The sequence below is a fragment of the Diceros bicornis genome, chromosome 28, assembly GCF_020826845.1.
Source record: "Diceros bicornis minor isolate mBicDic1 chromosome 28, mDicBic1.mat.cur, whole genome shotgun sequence".
NCBI classification, from domain to species: Eukaryota; Metazoa; Chordata; class Mammalia; order Perissodactyla; family Rhinocerotidae; genus Diceros; species Diceros bicornis.
The window spans coordinates 27987917-28000914 of NC_080767.1; the positions used below are offsets into that span (position 1 = coordinate 27987917).

Sequence of the window (12998 nt, forward strand, 5' to 3'; positions counted from 1 at the left end):
ATAGTTCAGTGGGTGCCGGTTGGCGTTACCGCCAGTAGCACTTTTGTACAATAAGAATGAGGATTTCAAGGCATCCAGACTTGAGTTCTAATCCTGGCTTTGCTGATTAAAAGCTGTGTGATTTTGAGCAAGTTTCTAGATTTCTGAACCTCCATTTCTTTGTCAGCTACAAAATGCGGGAAATGCATGAAATATCTAGGTCTGAAAACTTTAAGAACTAAAGCTCAATACAGATCCCAGGAATTATTTTGTGGATGGGGAATGGGGATGAAAAAATGATGCCCAGCCTTGGTTCCAACCTCTATGAGCTGGCAAATAGTGAATTGGCCGTGTCACTGCTGACCTGTGCTTTTCTTTTCCTACCATGTAGATCCTGACAGCTTCTTTCCTGACATACCCTATGCTCAGGACCCTTAGCCTGCAGCTCCATTCAACTGTCACCGGCAGCTATGTCTCCGGCACTTACTCCATCGTCTTTGTCAACTGTCCCAATGAGCAAATTGCCAGAGATATTGCCAGGTATGGTGAAGGGGCTTAGGTGCTGCCCCAGGAGGCCCAGGGAGCTACTAGGATGCTCTAGAGGGGCCACTTTTGGGCCCTTCTTTTGCTTTTGACAGCCCCGTCTGTCCTGTGATGAACTACACAGCTGTGTGCTTGGGGTGATGTAAGGAGCATGGCTGCATTATCCCCTGGCACATCCTGCTGCTGGCTCTGAAAATGTTGAGTGGTGCATGGGGGCATATTAGGGATATGAAACCCAGAGAGATAGGTGGCTCGCCCAAGGTGTTAAGGTAAGAGAACAGTGGAACCCTGCAGGCTGCGAATTTAAGTCTAATTCCTGGCCCAGCTCTCTTTCTTCTTGGAGATGATCTCTTTGCTCAGTCCCAGAGGTACTCACTATGACAAGTGAGGAGGAGGAGGCCATTCCAAGTATTTGGCAAATTTCTAAAAGCAGCTGTGGTGTGGTAGAAAGAGCACTGGACTTGTAATCAGAGCTTGAACCTTGGCTCTGCCACTTACTGTGTGACTTTGGGCAAGTTGCTTCCCTTTTGTAAGCATTAGTTTTCTGAATTATAAAATGGGATAATGCCACCTACTCACAGGATTGTTGTGAGGATTAAATGATATGAAATATGTACAATCCTTACCCCAGTAACTTGAACGTAGTATTTGCTCGGTGAATGTGTGTTGTATCTGAATTTCCCTTCTTTACTCCTCTTTAGGACCTGTAGCTTTGAAGATGGTTAGTGGGGCTGGAGGGTAATGAATGGGGTTCCTTGCTCCCTTTCTTCTTGCTCCACAATTCAGCATTCTTGAAGTTTGATGATAAGACTAAGTTATAGTATTATAACATGTTGAATCTGGTCTTTGGAGGCACACAGCCTCCAAATTGTTGGTCCCAGGTTAACCTTGCCCTTGCATTTGATTCTGTCTTTTCTTCCCCCAAGCAGAATGTTTATTTTTCCTTCATTAATATGTTGCCTTGGAGAATAGCTCTTGTCTAAAAGAACCTGTGATTACTCCAGAAATATGACTATAGTATTTAGCAGCTAGGAATTGAAATACCCTGGGTATACTAAGGGTCTGTGCTGAACTATCTGGAGCCCTGGATCAGCCACTCTGAGACCTGACAGGGAACAACTTCACCTGACCATGTATCTGGTCTGTGAGCTACTAGTCTATGAACTTTGTGATTTCTAGAGGCCCTTGCAGCTCTACACGTCTATCTTCTGCGTTCCTCAGATGAGCATGAAGGCCTGAGCTCCCCATCTGTGACTCACTGCTGGTCTTAGTGTGTGTGTGTTTTATCTGTCGGCTTGCATGTTCTCTCTCTCTCTCTTTGGCCATAGGGGCTTTTTGCATAGCATAGTCCACCACAGTTCTACAGTCTTTTACGCAAGGACAGGTTGCTGTGATCAGTTTACACTCCCATAGAGATTGGAAAGGGCCTGGGAGGCAGTGGGTTATTTTTCCTGGAGGTTTAACTCACTCGCTGTATTTGCGTGCCACCTTCAGAACCAATTAAATGTAATCCCTCAGCAGATGATTGAGTGATCAAGACTTGCAGCAGTTGCTTAACAGATTTGTGCCATGTGCCTCTCCTTATGGTCAGGGATTTATTTAGTTCCTGGAACTTTCCAAGGCAATGAGGGTGGTGGTAATGCCACATTAATGTGGAGCCATAAATAGAGCACTGTTCAGCCTGGAACTCAAAGGAAGAGAAAGTAGGTCAGTTCTCTTGGCAGCAGCTGAGGAAAGGAGGGATCAGTGAGCAGGGCTCAGATGAGGTTTATTTGGCAGGGTTCAAGCACTTCAGAGAACAGAGACCGGGCCCCCGAGGCTGCCTGAGACCTGAGAAAGGTTTGTCAGGTTCTGCCTGATTCTGAGGGCTTGAGTTTTTGATGCTTGGGAACACTTCTTTGCGTCGATGACTTGGTGGTGCTCCTGGTTCTGTGACACCTGTACTGGTTTAAGAACATTTTATTGTGTTCACCAGGGCTTTGCAGGGGAATCAGAGACTATCAGACCAGGAATTCCAACCTGTGGTCTGTCAAAAAACGAACTTAGAGGTCTGCAAAGGTGATGATTGTGCTCTTAGGGCTATGGTAGAAACCTTCACAAAAATAAAAGATGAAAAGGGCCTATATTTGCCAAAGGCAAACACAGGATATGATGCTTTTTTTGCTTTTAGCTGGAGTTCTGTCAGTTCTGTGTGGTCACATGGGTATCTACAGATCTGAAGCACTGAGTGTCAGCCTGGTACATATCTAATAGATAACAGCAGAAGAAGGTGGTGTAATAAAAGGAGTTCTTCGTGGCGAAAAGGCTGACTGAACTGCCCCTCTCATTGTATAGCAGGAGAGTCAGATTGAGTGAGGGGGACATGCCTGTCTTGGATAGGTGCTCAAATACTTATTCCTGGAATGAAAGAAAAAACTTGCATAAGGTCACACAGCCATCCTACTGCAGGGCCAGGAATGGAATCCAGGTCTTCTTGTTCTCCATCCAGTGTTAATTCCTATTCCTTAAGCAGACTGGGCCTGTCTTTAAAACTGCCTCTTCATAGCTGCTTCCTTACTTCTCTCCCCACCCAGGGAAAGACTTAGAAACAGCTCTTGAGAGGTTCTGTGCATAGCAGTTATGGAATGTGTTGATTTGAGGGGAGAGGGGCATTCTAAATGGTTATCTACTGAGACTTAGGTTTCCTGGGTAATTCCTAGGAACTCCTGTCCCCTGTCCCTTCTCTTAAGATCCTGGACATTTGCCCCAGTGACTGTCACTCTCTCTCTTTGCTTTAGGGCTATACTGGATAAGAAGCTGGCTGCTTCTGTGAACATCCTGCCCAAGGCATCCTCACTGTGAGTTTTGCTAGTGGAGCAGGGTGGGTGTGCTCGGTCAGGTCCTGGCTGGTTGGAAGAGCACTGAACTAAGGGGAAATTGTCCGAGAACAACTCAAAGGCATTTAATTGATCAACAGTTCACTGTTGATTTGTATTCAAAGGAAATCAACCAGTGGGTTTATGTCATCCAACAAAAGCAAAAATAGGTTATGTATCCAGAAGACAGAAAAAAACCTACACTTTAGGAACAGTGAATCTTGTCTGCACATTCTTTGTTTAAATCAGTTTGCTTGCTGTTAGCAAAGAAGTCAGACTGAGTATTCCATCCTTGAGTACGCCAACTAGGGATATCAAAGAAAATCATTTCCGTTGCTTTTAGATTACCTGGAAAAATTTGAGAGTTTAGCATATGTGACAGGCTGTTTCTGTGGACTGTCTGTCTTTCATTTCATTGACACCTTCACTTTAGTTAAGCCTGGTCTGCACCATTTCCCTCATCAAAATATTTCAGCATCCCAGTACTACCTGTGCAGGATTTGTCTTGTGCCTTAATCTCTGATCAGCCTGTTTCTCATCTTCTTCCTCCCCTGGTGGGGGTGGTGGTGGAATAATATCTACTCTAAAAATCAAAACAGAAAAGTGCTGTATAATGAAAGCCTGTCCCCCTCCCCTCCAAACGTTGTCATTCCCTCAGTGGCTCACAATACCTATAGCTATGGCTCCCAGATTTGGCTGTGCTTTAGATTGCTGAGCTCCATCCTAGATCCACCCAATCAGTCTCACTGAGGGTGAGGCTTGGGCCTCTGAGTTTTTAAAAATCGTATAGGTGATTCACATAAAGCCAGTCGGAGACCCAATACTTGAGAACTAGAATAGAATTTCAGCTTATCATTCCCTTCATTTGTCTATCCTTCCTTATAATTGATCCTTTTACCACAGCTCTCTGAGGCAGGGCCAATGGCCTGGGTCATCTTATGCTTGCCATGGGTCAGTGTAGATTTTCTCATGCCAAATTTCTTTCCTTTTCCATGATGCTGTGCTGTTCTCATTCTCTTTTCTAAATATCGTCACTGACTTTGTTTTTAACTTTTGGACCTGTTTCCATATTTTATAAGGCTCACTGCTTCCTAAAGCCACCTGTGCTTTTTTATTTATCCATTTGTGGGCACTCAGCTTTGAGAGTCAGTGATAAAAGTAGCACTAGTCCAAAGGATGGGGAGGGCCCTGGAGGCCATGAGTATAAGATGAGCGTTGAAAGAGCTGGAGAGGCCCAGTCTGGAGGAGAGAAAACATAGGAGTTTCTGCAGGGCTGTCCTGAGTGTGCTTCATGTGGAAGCTGGGGAAACAACTGGGAGGCAGATGTTGGCACACCGTAAGAAAAACCACCTTGAGGAAACCTTTAAGGTAAATGGACTTCCGTAAGAGATGGTGAACCTGTCACCTCCAGGAATGTTCAGGCACATGCTAGAAGCATACATTAGAATGGTTGGACTAGATGACCTGTGGGGCCTTAACCAACTCTAGACTTTTTTATATGGGCTCGGAAAGATTTTAGTTTCCACCTCAGTAAGTCACCTAATTGGGCCCGGTTTGATGTTTCACTGGGCTCATCTTGTGAGCAGCATAATGTGTTTTTGTTCTCCTCTTCAGATACTTTTGGAATGGAGAAATAGAAGAAGCCACTGAGATCCTGTTGGTGAGTGAGGATGGGGGGATGGGGCCTTGATAGGGGAAGAGTGAGACCAAGGCCTTATTCCTTGGTTTCAGTTAAAACTGAGCAAAGATCAGCTGATTGAGGTTCTTGCCCCACATAAGATGCCCTAGGTTCATTTGTGAGCCAGTGACAGGGCGTGGTGACCTGGGAGGAATGCTGTCTCCTGAATGGCCAGATGAGTGAGCAGCTGCAAAGCTGGGGCTGATGTCCTAAGGCAGTGATTTTTTTTTTTTTTACAGTTAATAAAGACAAAGACTTCCAAGGTACACGTGCTGTCCAGCTACATCAGGTAATGCTGGCATCTCTTCTCAGCCAGGGACGTGCTGGGGGCTAAGTGAATGAAAAGAGTATGAAAAGCAGGAGACCTAGAGCCTAGTCGCCAGCCTCCCATATGACCTTGAGCATGTCCCTGTCCCTCACATTCTCCATCTATAAAATGAGAAGCTGGAATGAGTTAGTTTAAATGAACAGTTCTCAAAATTTTGGTTTCAGGATCCCTTTAAACCTTTAAAACTTATGGGGGACCCAAAAGAGCTTTGTTTATGTGGGTTGTATCGTTTACTGTATTAGAAATTGAACCGAGAAATTAAAAAAATATTTTTAGTTCATTCAAAATAACAGTAATACAGCCATTACATATTAACATAAATAATGCATTTTTATGGAAAGAAACCATATTTTCCAAAAAACAAAAAAGTGAGAAGAATGGCATCATTTTGCAAAATCTGGCTTAATAAAAGCTGGATCTCCTCAGAAGCATCTTTAAGTATTGGGACAGTTTTAATCTAATGGTGATAAATTCAAACTTTCCCAACTTCTAATTTTTGCTTGAAAACATGAGTTTTTTCATTGGCAACAAATGATGTAAATTGTCTTCATTTGAATGATGGGCTCACTTTGTTCATATTTGAGAAAATGTCTACCTAATACTCAAACCTGAGAAACCATGATTTGCAAAAGTGACAGATAAATGATGGTTGCTCAGGCTTGAAAGTAAAATGGTGTTCAAGCCTAGTTTAGCTTGTGACTCAAACCATCAGACAAGTTTAAGACAATATGAAACTTAAGAATATAGCAGAAGTGCTCTGCGTATGCTTCCCATTTTGCCACACAGAACATTAAAAAGACATGTACTCAAGCGTTGAAATTTAATAAAGATAGTAACTTTTACCTCTTGATCACGGATGTTCTTAAGTGAATTTGACTTGTTTTAAATGCAAGTGGGTGGTGGTGGAGAATACAATGACAGCTAGTACAGTTTGGTGCTGTCGTCTTGATGCATGCTAAGGTGCCAGCAGTTTTACTTACCATAGCTTTTGCACCATCAGTGCAAATGTCAACATAGTGAAAAGATAAATGAAACATTAGTATTATTATGACAATAGTTTGGGCTTCATGGACCTCCTGAAAGAGCCTTGGAGTTCCCCAGCAGACAGAAGATCCCACTTTGAGAACCACTGGTCTAAATTCTAATCATTCCAAGTGTGGTTTTTGGAATAACTGGCATCACCTGAAAGCTTGCTAGAAATGCAGAATCTCATGCTCAACCCAAACCTACTGAATGAAACCACAGTTTAACAAGACCTCCAGATGATTCCTGTGCACATTAAAAACTTAAGAAGCACTAGTCTAAACCAGTGATTCTTGATGCTCACTACTGTAATCACTTGGAGACATTTTTCAAATTACCGATTTAGGCTCCAAGGCTCAGATTCTGACTTAATTCATGTGGAATGGGGATGAAGTATGGTGTTCTTCAGAAGTACCCAGACTGACTCTCATCTGCAGGGATGCAGGTCACCTATCTGATGATAAAACCCTTTTCCCCTTCACTTATTAGGGAGGCAGCATTCTGTGAATATATGGCTATACCTGGATCTCAAGTCTAGTGGTAGAGAAGGCCCTCAGAGGTGTGGGAATAAGGCACCCTTGGTAGAACCAGCACTGTTGAGAAATTACAGCTTAACTGGGAGGGACAGCTTCAGGGTTAAAAGAGCGAACCCCAGAGCTTGACCTCCAGAGACAAATTCTGGCTCCTCCACTTGCTAGTTGTAGCAGAAGTGCACGCAAATTACTGAGACTTTCTGTGCCTCAGTTGCCCTGTCTATAAAATGGAGATCATACTAGTACCTTGGGTTGTTATGCATATTGGAATGAATCTATGTGAAGTGTACACATGAAGTGCTGTATCAGTGTCAGCTCTTACTACTAAAGTGTTAAAAGTGTCTTATTCTGTATGTCTGAATACTGTATTCAGACATATACTAAACTCATTTGTCTGCTTATAAAAACGCATATAGTGGTCTAGGTGTCCATGAAATAAGTTAAGAAAATTCATTATCCTAGGGCAAAGGATAGAATTACCCAGCTCACTTCAAATGTTTAAGCACCTATATGCATGTTGTGATTTATTAAGCATGCTATCTCATGAGAATTTTATAGTGCCTCATTCAGCAGAAAGGAAGAAGAGGATTATTATCCCCACTTGACAGATGGGAAACTGAGGCCCAAGGTCTCTTGTTTCTTCAGTCTGGAAAGTGAAGAGAACTTGCATTGTGTGCCTAGGGCCAGGTGAAAGAAATGGGGCGGGGAGGACGTGCAGAAGGGAGAGATTCCTGTGGGTTTGGATGGTCAAGGAAGATCCCTTGGGAAAGGTCAATGGTTGAGTTGGGTCTTGAGGGATAGAGAGGCTTTTGATTGATCAACAGGAGCAGAGAACTTTCTAGGAGGGCAAAAGAATACAGAGGTATAGAGGTGGAGTTGTTTGGAGAAGGCACAGTGATGAGTGTGGGATAGTAATAAAGACAGTAGTTTAACATTTAATGAGTGTATACAGTACCAGTCAGTGTACCAGATAAATGCTCTGTATACCTTGTCTCATTTAATCCTCAGCAATCCAGTCATGCTGGTACTATTTTTATATCCCCTCTTTTGTAGGACCTTTAGAGAAATTAAGTGATTTGTCCATGGTTACATAGCTAGTAAGGGGCAGACTTAGAATTGGAACCTGTGTCTGTGAGACTCTAAAGCCAGCTGGCCCAACTCTCTGCTTGTTGACAGATGGGAAACATAGGCTCAGGACTGGTAGGCCACGGGGCTGGTTGGGCTGCAGTGGATTGCAGAAGGCCTCGAGTGAGGCTGGCCAGTTGGGTTTTATTGCATGGGTTGATTCTAATCATAGTCACTTACAGGGCTCTGCTTTCTTTCTAAAGGTTGGTGCATCCTTTTGAAATCCCAGAGGTCTTCAGTCTTCCCATGGACCAAGGAGATGTGCACTATTTAAAGTGGCTGGAGGAGGGCATGGAGGAGGACTGAGTGGGGGAGGCTTTTTGTGCATCCTGCTGGCTGCCTCTAGCCTTCATCATCTGCACTCTGGGGAAGGGGAGGCCTCTTTCTGCCTCCTAGCATCTCTGGATTCCATGTTTTTGTCAGCACAGAGGAGCTAAGTAACTTGTGGAGGCTGACAGTCCGAGGCTCCTGAGGCTGGAAGAGGAGGCTGGGCCAGTTGGGCCAAGCGAGAACCCAGTGGAACTTTTCTCTGAGTACTTCATGCTTAAAGGTGGCCAGAGCGAGGATGGCTGTGTATAGGGGTCCAGGGGAAGTGGCAGTGAGGGTGAGGTTTGTCATCTTCTCCTGCAGTCACTGGGCCTACCTCGAGTGCCTAGGATGTAATTACTCTCCTCATGAGGAGGAATGGACCTGATGACTTCTTCACCCAGAAGCGTGTGGGATGAATGCCACCTTTTGGGGAACTGGCAAGCGCTTTATGCAGAAGGATGAATTCCTAATAGTGGAATTTCAGGGACAAGCAGGATTATTTCTCCAGGCTAAAGATGGTGTTTGTTATTCCTGAGTCCTGAGGAGGGGGGGACTGGGAATGGGCTTCAAGAGTGTGTGTAGGACAAGGGGAATATTAGGGCTTAGACACAGCCTCATGGGTTAGGAGTAGGTCTTGACTCTTCCTAGCCTGAATGTGACGGACGTGAGAAAGTTCTGGTGCCTTGCTCAGTGGAAACAGGTTCTGAGCCCACCATACTAACCTTTTCATTTGAGCGTTGAAACTGAACATCCTAAAGTAGGAAAGAACTCTGGGGAACTGCTGGACTGGTGTTTTTCAGAGTTACTCCACAGAGCCCCAGGGGTTGACAAAAGGTACTCCGGGGGCTGCCTGGGTGTGGGGGTAAGGATATGAGGTCCCCCACCGATAATGCAACCAGTGCAACTGTGCTTTTATGATGTTTATGTATTGAGCTCCCTTGTAAGATTTGGATTTTTTAAAAAAGTTTTCTGTTAAAAGTTTATAAACCAGTAGTCAAAGCCAGTCTCCATTTTATAGATTACTAAACGAAACTGAACTGCACTGAGGTCCAGAAAGGGGGTGGCATGTTGAGTTATGAATGGTACAGCCAAGGCTGCTCACCCTGTGTCTGGTGTCCACCTTTACCTGCTCCACGTGTCTCAGGTGCAAGAGGGCAGAGAAGGCAGAGCCCTGTGGGGTGAGAAGAGAGCCCTCTCTGTGCCTTTGTCACAAGGTAACTCCACTCTGGGGAGACCATGGGCAGTTTGGGTAGGACCCACAGATTTCTGTGCTATCCTGGGCCTTTCTTCCCAGACAGAAGGCTGTGGGAGGGGTACTGCCAGGCTCTAGCTCTGACATCTGCTGTGCTTCTTGGACCTTAGTTCCTCCAAATATGAAATGTGGGAGGATCTCCAAGGGCCTTTCTATGAAGACCTTCTAGGGACTTTAGGCTGAGGCCCTTCCTAAGGTCCAGGGGATCCTATTTTGATAGGCAGTGGGGATTTTGGAGGGCTGCCTCAGGAGAACAACAAAGAAAATGATAATGGTGATGTCCCTTTTTACAACGGATGTTTCTGATACATATAAAAATCTTGTGTAAACTAAACCCTACTGAAAATGTTCTGGGGACCCCAAATGGACTTGCCCATTATTGCTTTCAGGATAAAGTCCAATTTCTTGGTCTGGCTTTTTTTTTTGGTTTATAACATCGTGTGATTTCAGGTGTACGTTGTTATATGTTAGTTTCTATATAGACTACATTGTGCTCACCACCAGTAGTCTAGTTTTTATCCATCTTGGTCTGGCTTTCAAGGCCTTTCATAAGCTTGCCTCAACTTACTTTTTCTGGCATCATCTTCACGTCTCCTCTCCAACTCTGGCAAGTGGATAGCTCCAATATGCTGTGTGATGTTACTCCTGTGTTCAGGCCATCCCCTCTGCCTGGACTGCCCTTCTGCATGAATGTCTGTGAAATCTGGCTGTGCCTTTGCAAGGCCTGGCTCCCTCGGTTGGAAGGAATCTCTCCTGCCTTGGTGTCCTTGTTATCCTTGTGCAACACAGTTAGCCTCCAAAAATATTTCTGTATTGTGAGCTGCTCGAGGACAGGGGCATGTCTGAATCTATGTGATCTCTTGCACAGGGTTTGGCAAATATTTCCCGAATTGATGTTTCAAGGATTTGAATAGCTAAAGCTTTCTCTACAGTCCCTAGTTACTTTGTAACTTATGGAATTGGCAGCCTCCAACATTTTTTCCTGGAACTTTCTTAAAGTGGGACTAATTCCAAAGGAGATTTTTCTTTCTATGTATGGCCTTCATTGGATCATTTTCTATGCTGACTGTGCATTGAAAACTGTTTCTTGGTGGCCTTCCTTTGCCTCAGTGTCAGTTGACTATAGGAATGGGAGAGGAGAGGGACAAAACACCAGCTGTCTCTGCTAGGTACTATCTTAGGTTCTTAATTATTTTATCTTATAACTCAGTGTTCTCATTTTGCAGATGAAACCTGAGAACAGAGAGCATAAGACACTTAAAATAAGTGGCAGAGCTAGGCTCTGAACCCAAATTTGATTCTAAACCTGATGCTCTTACTGCCTCTTTCAGAGAGATTGGATATGTCACTTTGTAGGCCAAAGACCCGGAGAGCCTGCTGTAGCCAACTCTAAAGGAAGAGGTATTCGTTCTTAAAACATCTATGTGCTAAGTTGGTCTGGCACTTAAAAATATATTGCTTTGGTTACTTTTCCCCACAGATCTGGAGGTTGGTGATAGTATCTTCATTCTACAGATGAGGGGATATATTTAGAGGAGTTCAATGATTTTTAGGCTCTGCTTAACTCCAACTGACATGGTTTGGCCACTAGACCTCACTGTCCTCCCAGAATGATGCTGTGGGAGCTGGGGCTAGGACCTACACCAGTGTTTCCATGTGGGAATTCCTTCCCAGCATGACACAGGAAGTATGTTTTTTGTATCTAGAATCCCCAGAAAAATCAGTTGAGGAAATGAGAAAAGGCATTATAATTATTCATGAATGCTAGAGCTTAAAAGCATAGAGACATTACTGGTTTGAAGGGATCCACCTTCATCAAGTAAAAAACAAGAGCAAGAAACACTAACATGTGGAGTTGAAGCTTAAGAGAACCAGGACAGGAGCACGCAGGAGAGAAATGGGTACTATCTCAGTCTTGCTTGTGATTGCTGCCATGTGATAGGTGTGTGTGTGTCGGTAGCCCTGTCTGCTGCAAACCGTGAGTGATTCTTGCAAATAAAGTAAGTTTATACACATGATATACTTTATACAAATCCTTTGAGTGGTATTCCAAGAAATAATCTCTGGAAGCAAAATAAATTCTTAATTTGGCAATTTTGACATGTGACTCTGTGTATTGTTAACGTTGCTAGGATATTTGAATGTTATCTAAATATATCTGAATACTACCCAGTAATGTTCCTTGGCGTTTTCTAGTGTTCAAATATCCCCTGTAGGCTACAGTTCTTTGTAAATACTACTAAGCTTAATATTCCTATTTGTTAAGCAAAAATTTTTCAGATATCTATCATAATGAGGAAAGCATATGAAGAACATTTGAAGTATTTTAAGAGTAACTTATGATTTAGGGAATTTCTGAAAATTCTAATTTCTTGCTCCTAAATTCCAAAGATAAATATTTGTTGTAAGTTTGTAAACACTAACCTAGACTACAAAGAACCAGGCACTCTCCAGCCTGGGGAGGACCCCTGCTCACTGCAGAACTTGGGCTAGACCCCAGGTCTCTTGACACCTGTGCCATTCACTTTTCATTCCAGTCCATTGGTTTCAGCCCAGAGAAGACCGTCCCATCCCCCTTCCCCACCACTACCATTTGTGGTTTTGTTCCAAGGGCAGTTATAAGGTTGAAGTGGAAAAAAGTAGGAGCCATAGTTAAGATTTTTAAGGGCAGGCATTAACACTCGGGGATTAACAGGCTACATTTTCCCCCTGAAACTACATAATTCAGTTGTACCCATGGCCTTCACCTCACTACAGCTGACTTTCTCCTATCCCTTCACATCTCATATTCTCCTCTTTCCAAACTGCCCCAAGTTTAGAGAAGTTTACTGAGAGTAATAATCCATCACGTTTACATGTGAAGGGTTCCCTCTCAACACCTGGTGATTCTCTGGCATCTGAAGGGTGAGGAAACTGAAGCAAAGGAACCTGACCAGGTGGCACAGGTTGTAACTATCAGAGCCAGGCCTAGAACCCATTTCAGATTTCTAGAATGGTGTGCTTGTGTGTACTGGGTAAAGTTTTATAGTGCCTGTACTTAAATATGTTAATAGGGTCAATTTCTAAGTTCATTCCCCACTTTTTACTTCTCCGTGGTCCTCAGCTAATGTTTTTTGCCCCCATGGGTCACGTACTCGCAGTAGAAAAAAGGTTCCACGTCAACTGGGCCGCAGGGGTGAGACTATCGCTGAGAGAATGTGGTAGGCAGCGGCAGGAGTGGCACGTAGCCTGAGAGGGTGGGGTCCTGCCATTCCTCCTCAGCCTCCAGGGAAGCAAGACCAGAACCAGAAAGCGGAGCCAATTCCTCCTGCTACCCAACAGCTGATAGTTCATTAGGAGCATGATGGGCAGTTTTTCATAGGGAGCTTTTAAA

General features: G+C 44.0%; 1 protein-coding gene across 3 annotated transcripts in view; it reads left to right on the top strand.

Annotated features, from left to right (window-relative positions):
* LOC131393278 (protein CutA homolog) overlaps window positions 1-12998 on the top strand; it is a 34659-nt gene that overhangs the window by 7652 nt on the left and 14009 nt on the right. For 2 of the 3 annotated variants that reach the window (XM_058523908.1, XM_058523909.1), the window contains exons 3-6: window positions 371-519; window positions 3300-3359; window positions 4992-5037; window positions 5295-5344. In XM_058523908.1, coding sequence (XP_058379891.1) covers window positions 371-519; window positions 3300-3359; window positions 4992-5037; window positions 5295-5344 — 305 coding nt within the window. Of the gene's footprint in view, window positions 1-370; window positions 520-3299; window positions 3360-4991; window positions 5038-5294; window positions 5345-8267; window positions 12918-12998 lie in introns of those variants that run through there. The other variant, XM_058523907.1, reaches the window with a different exon arrangement.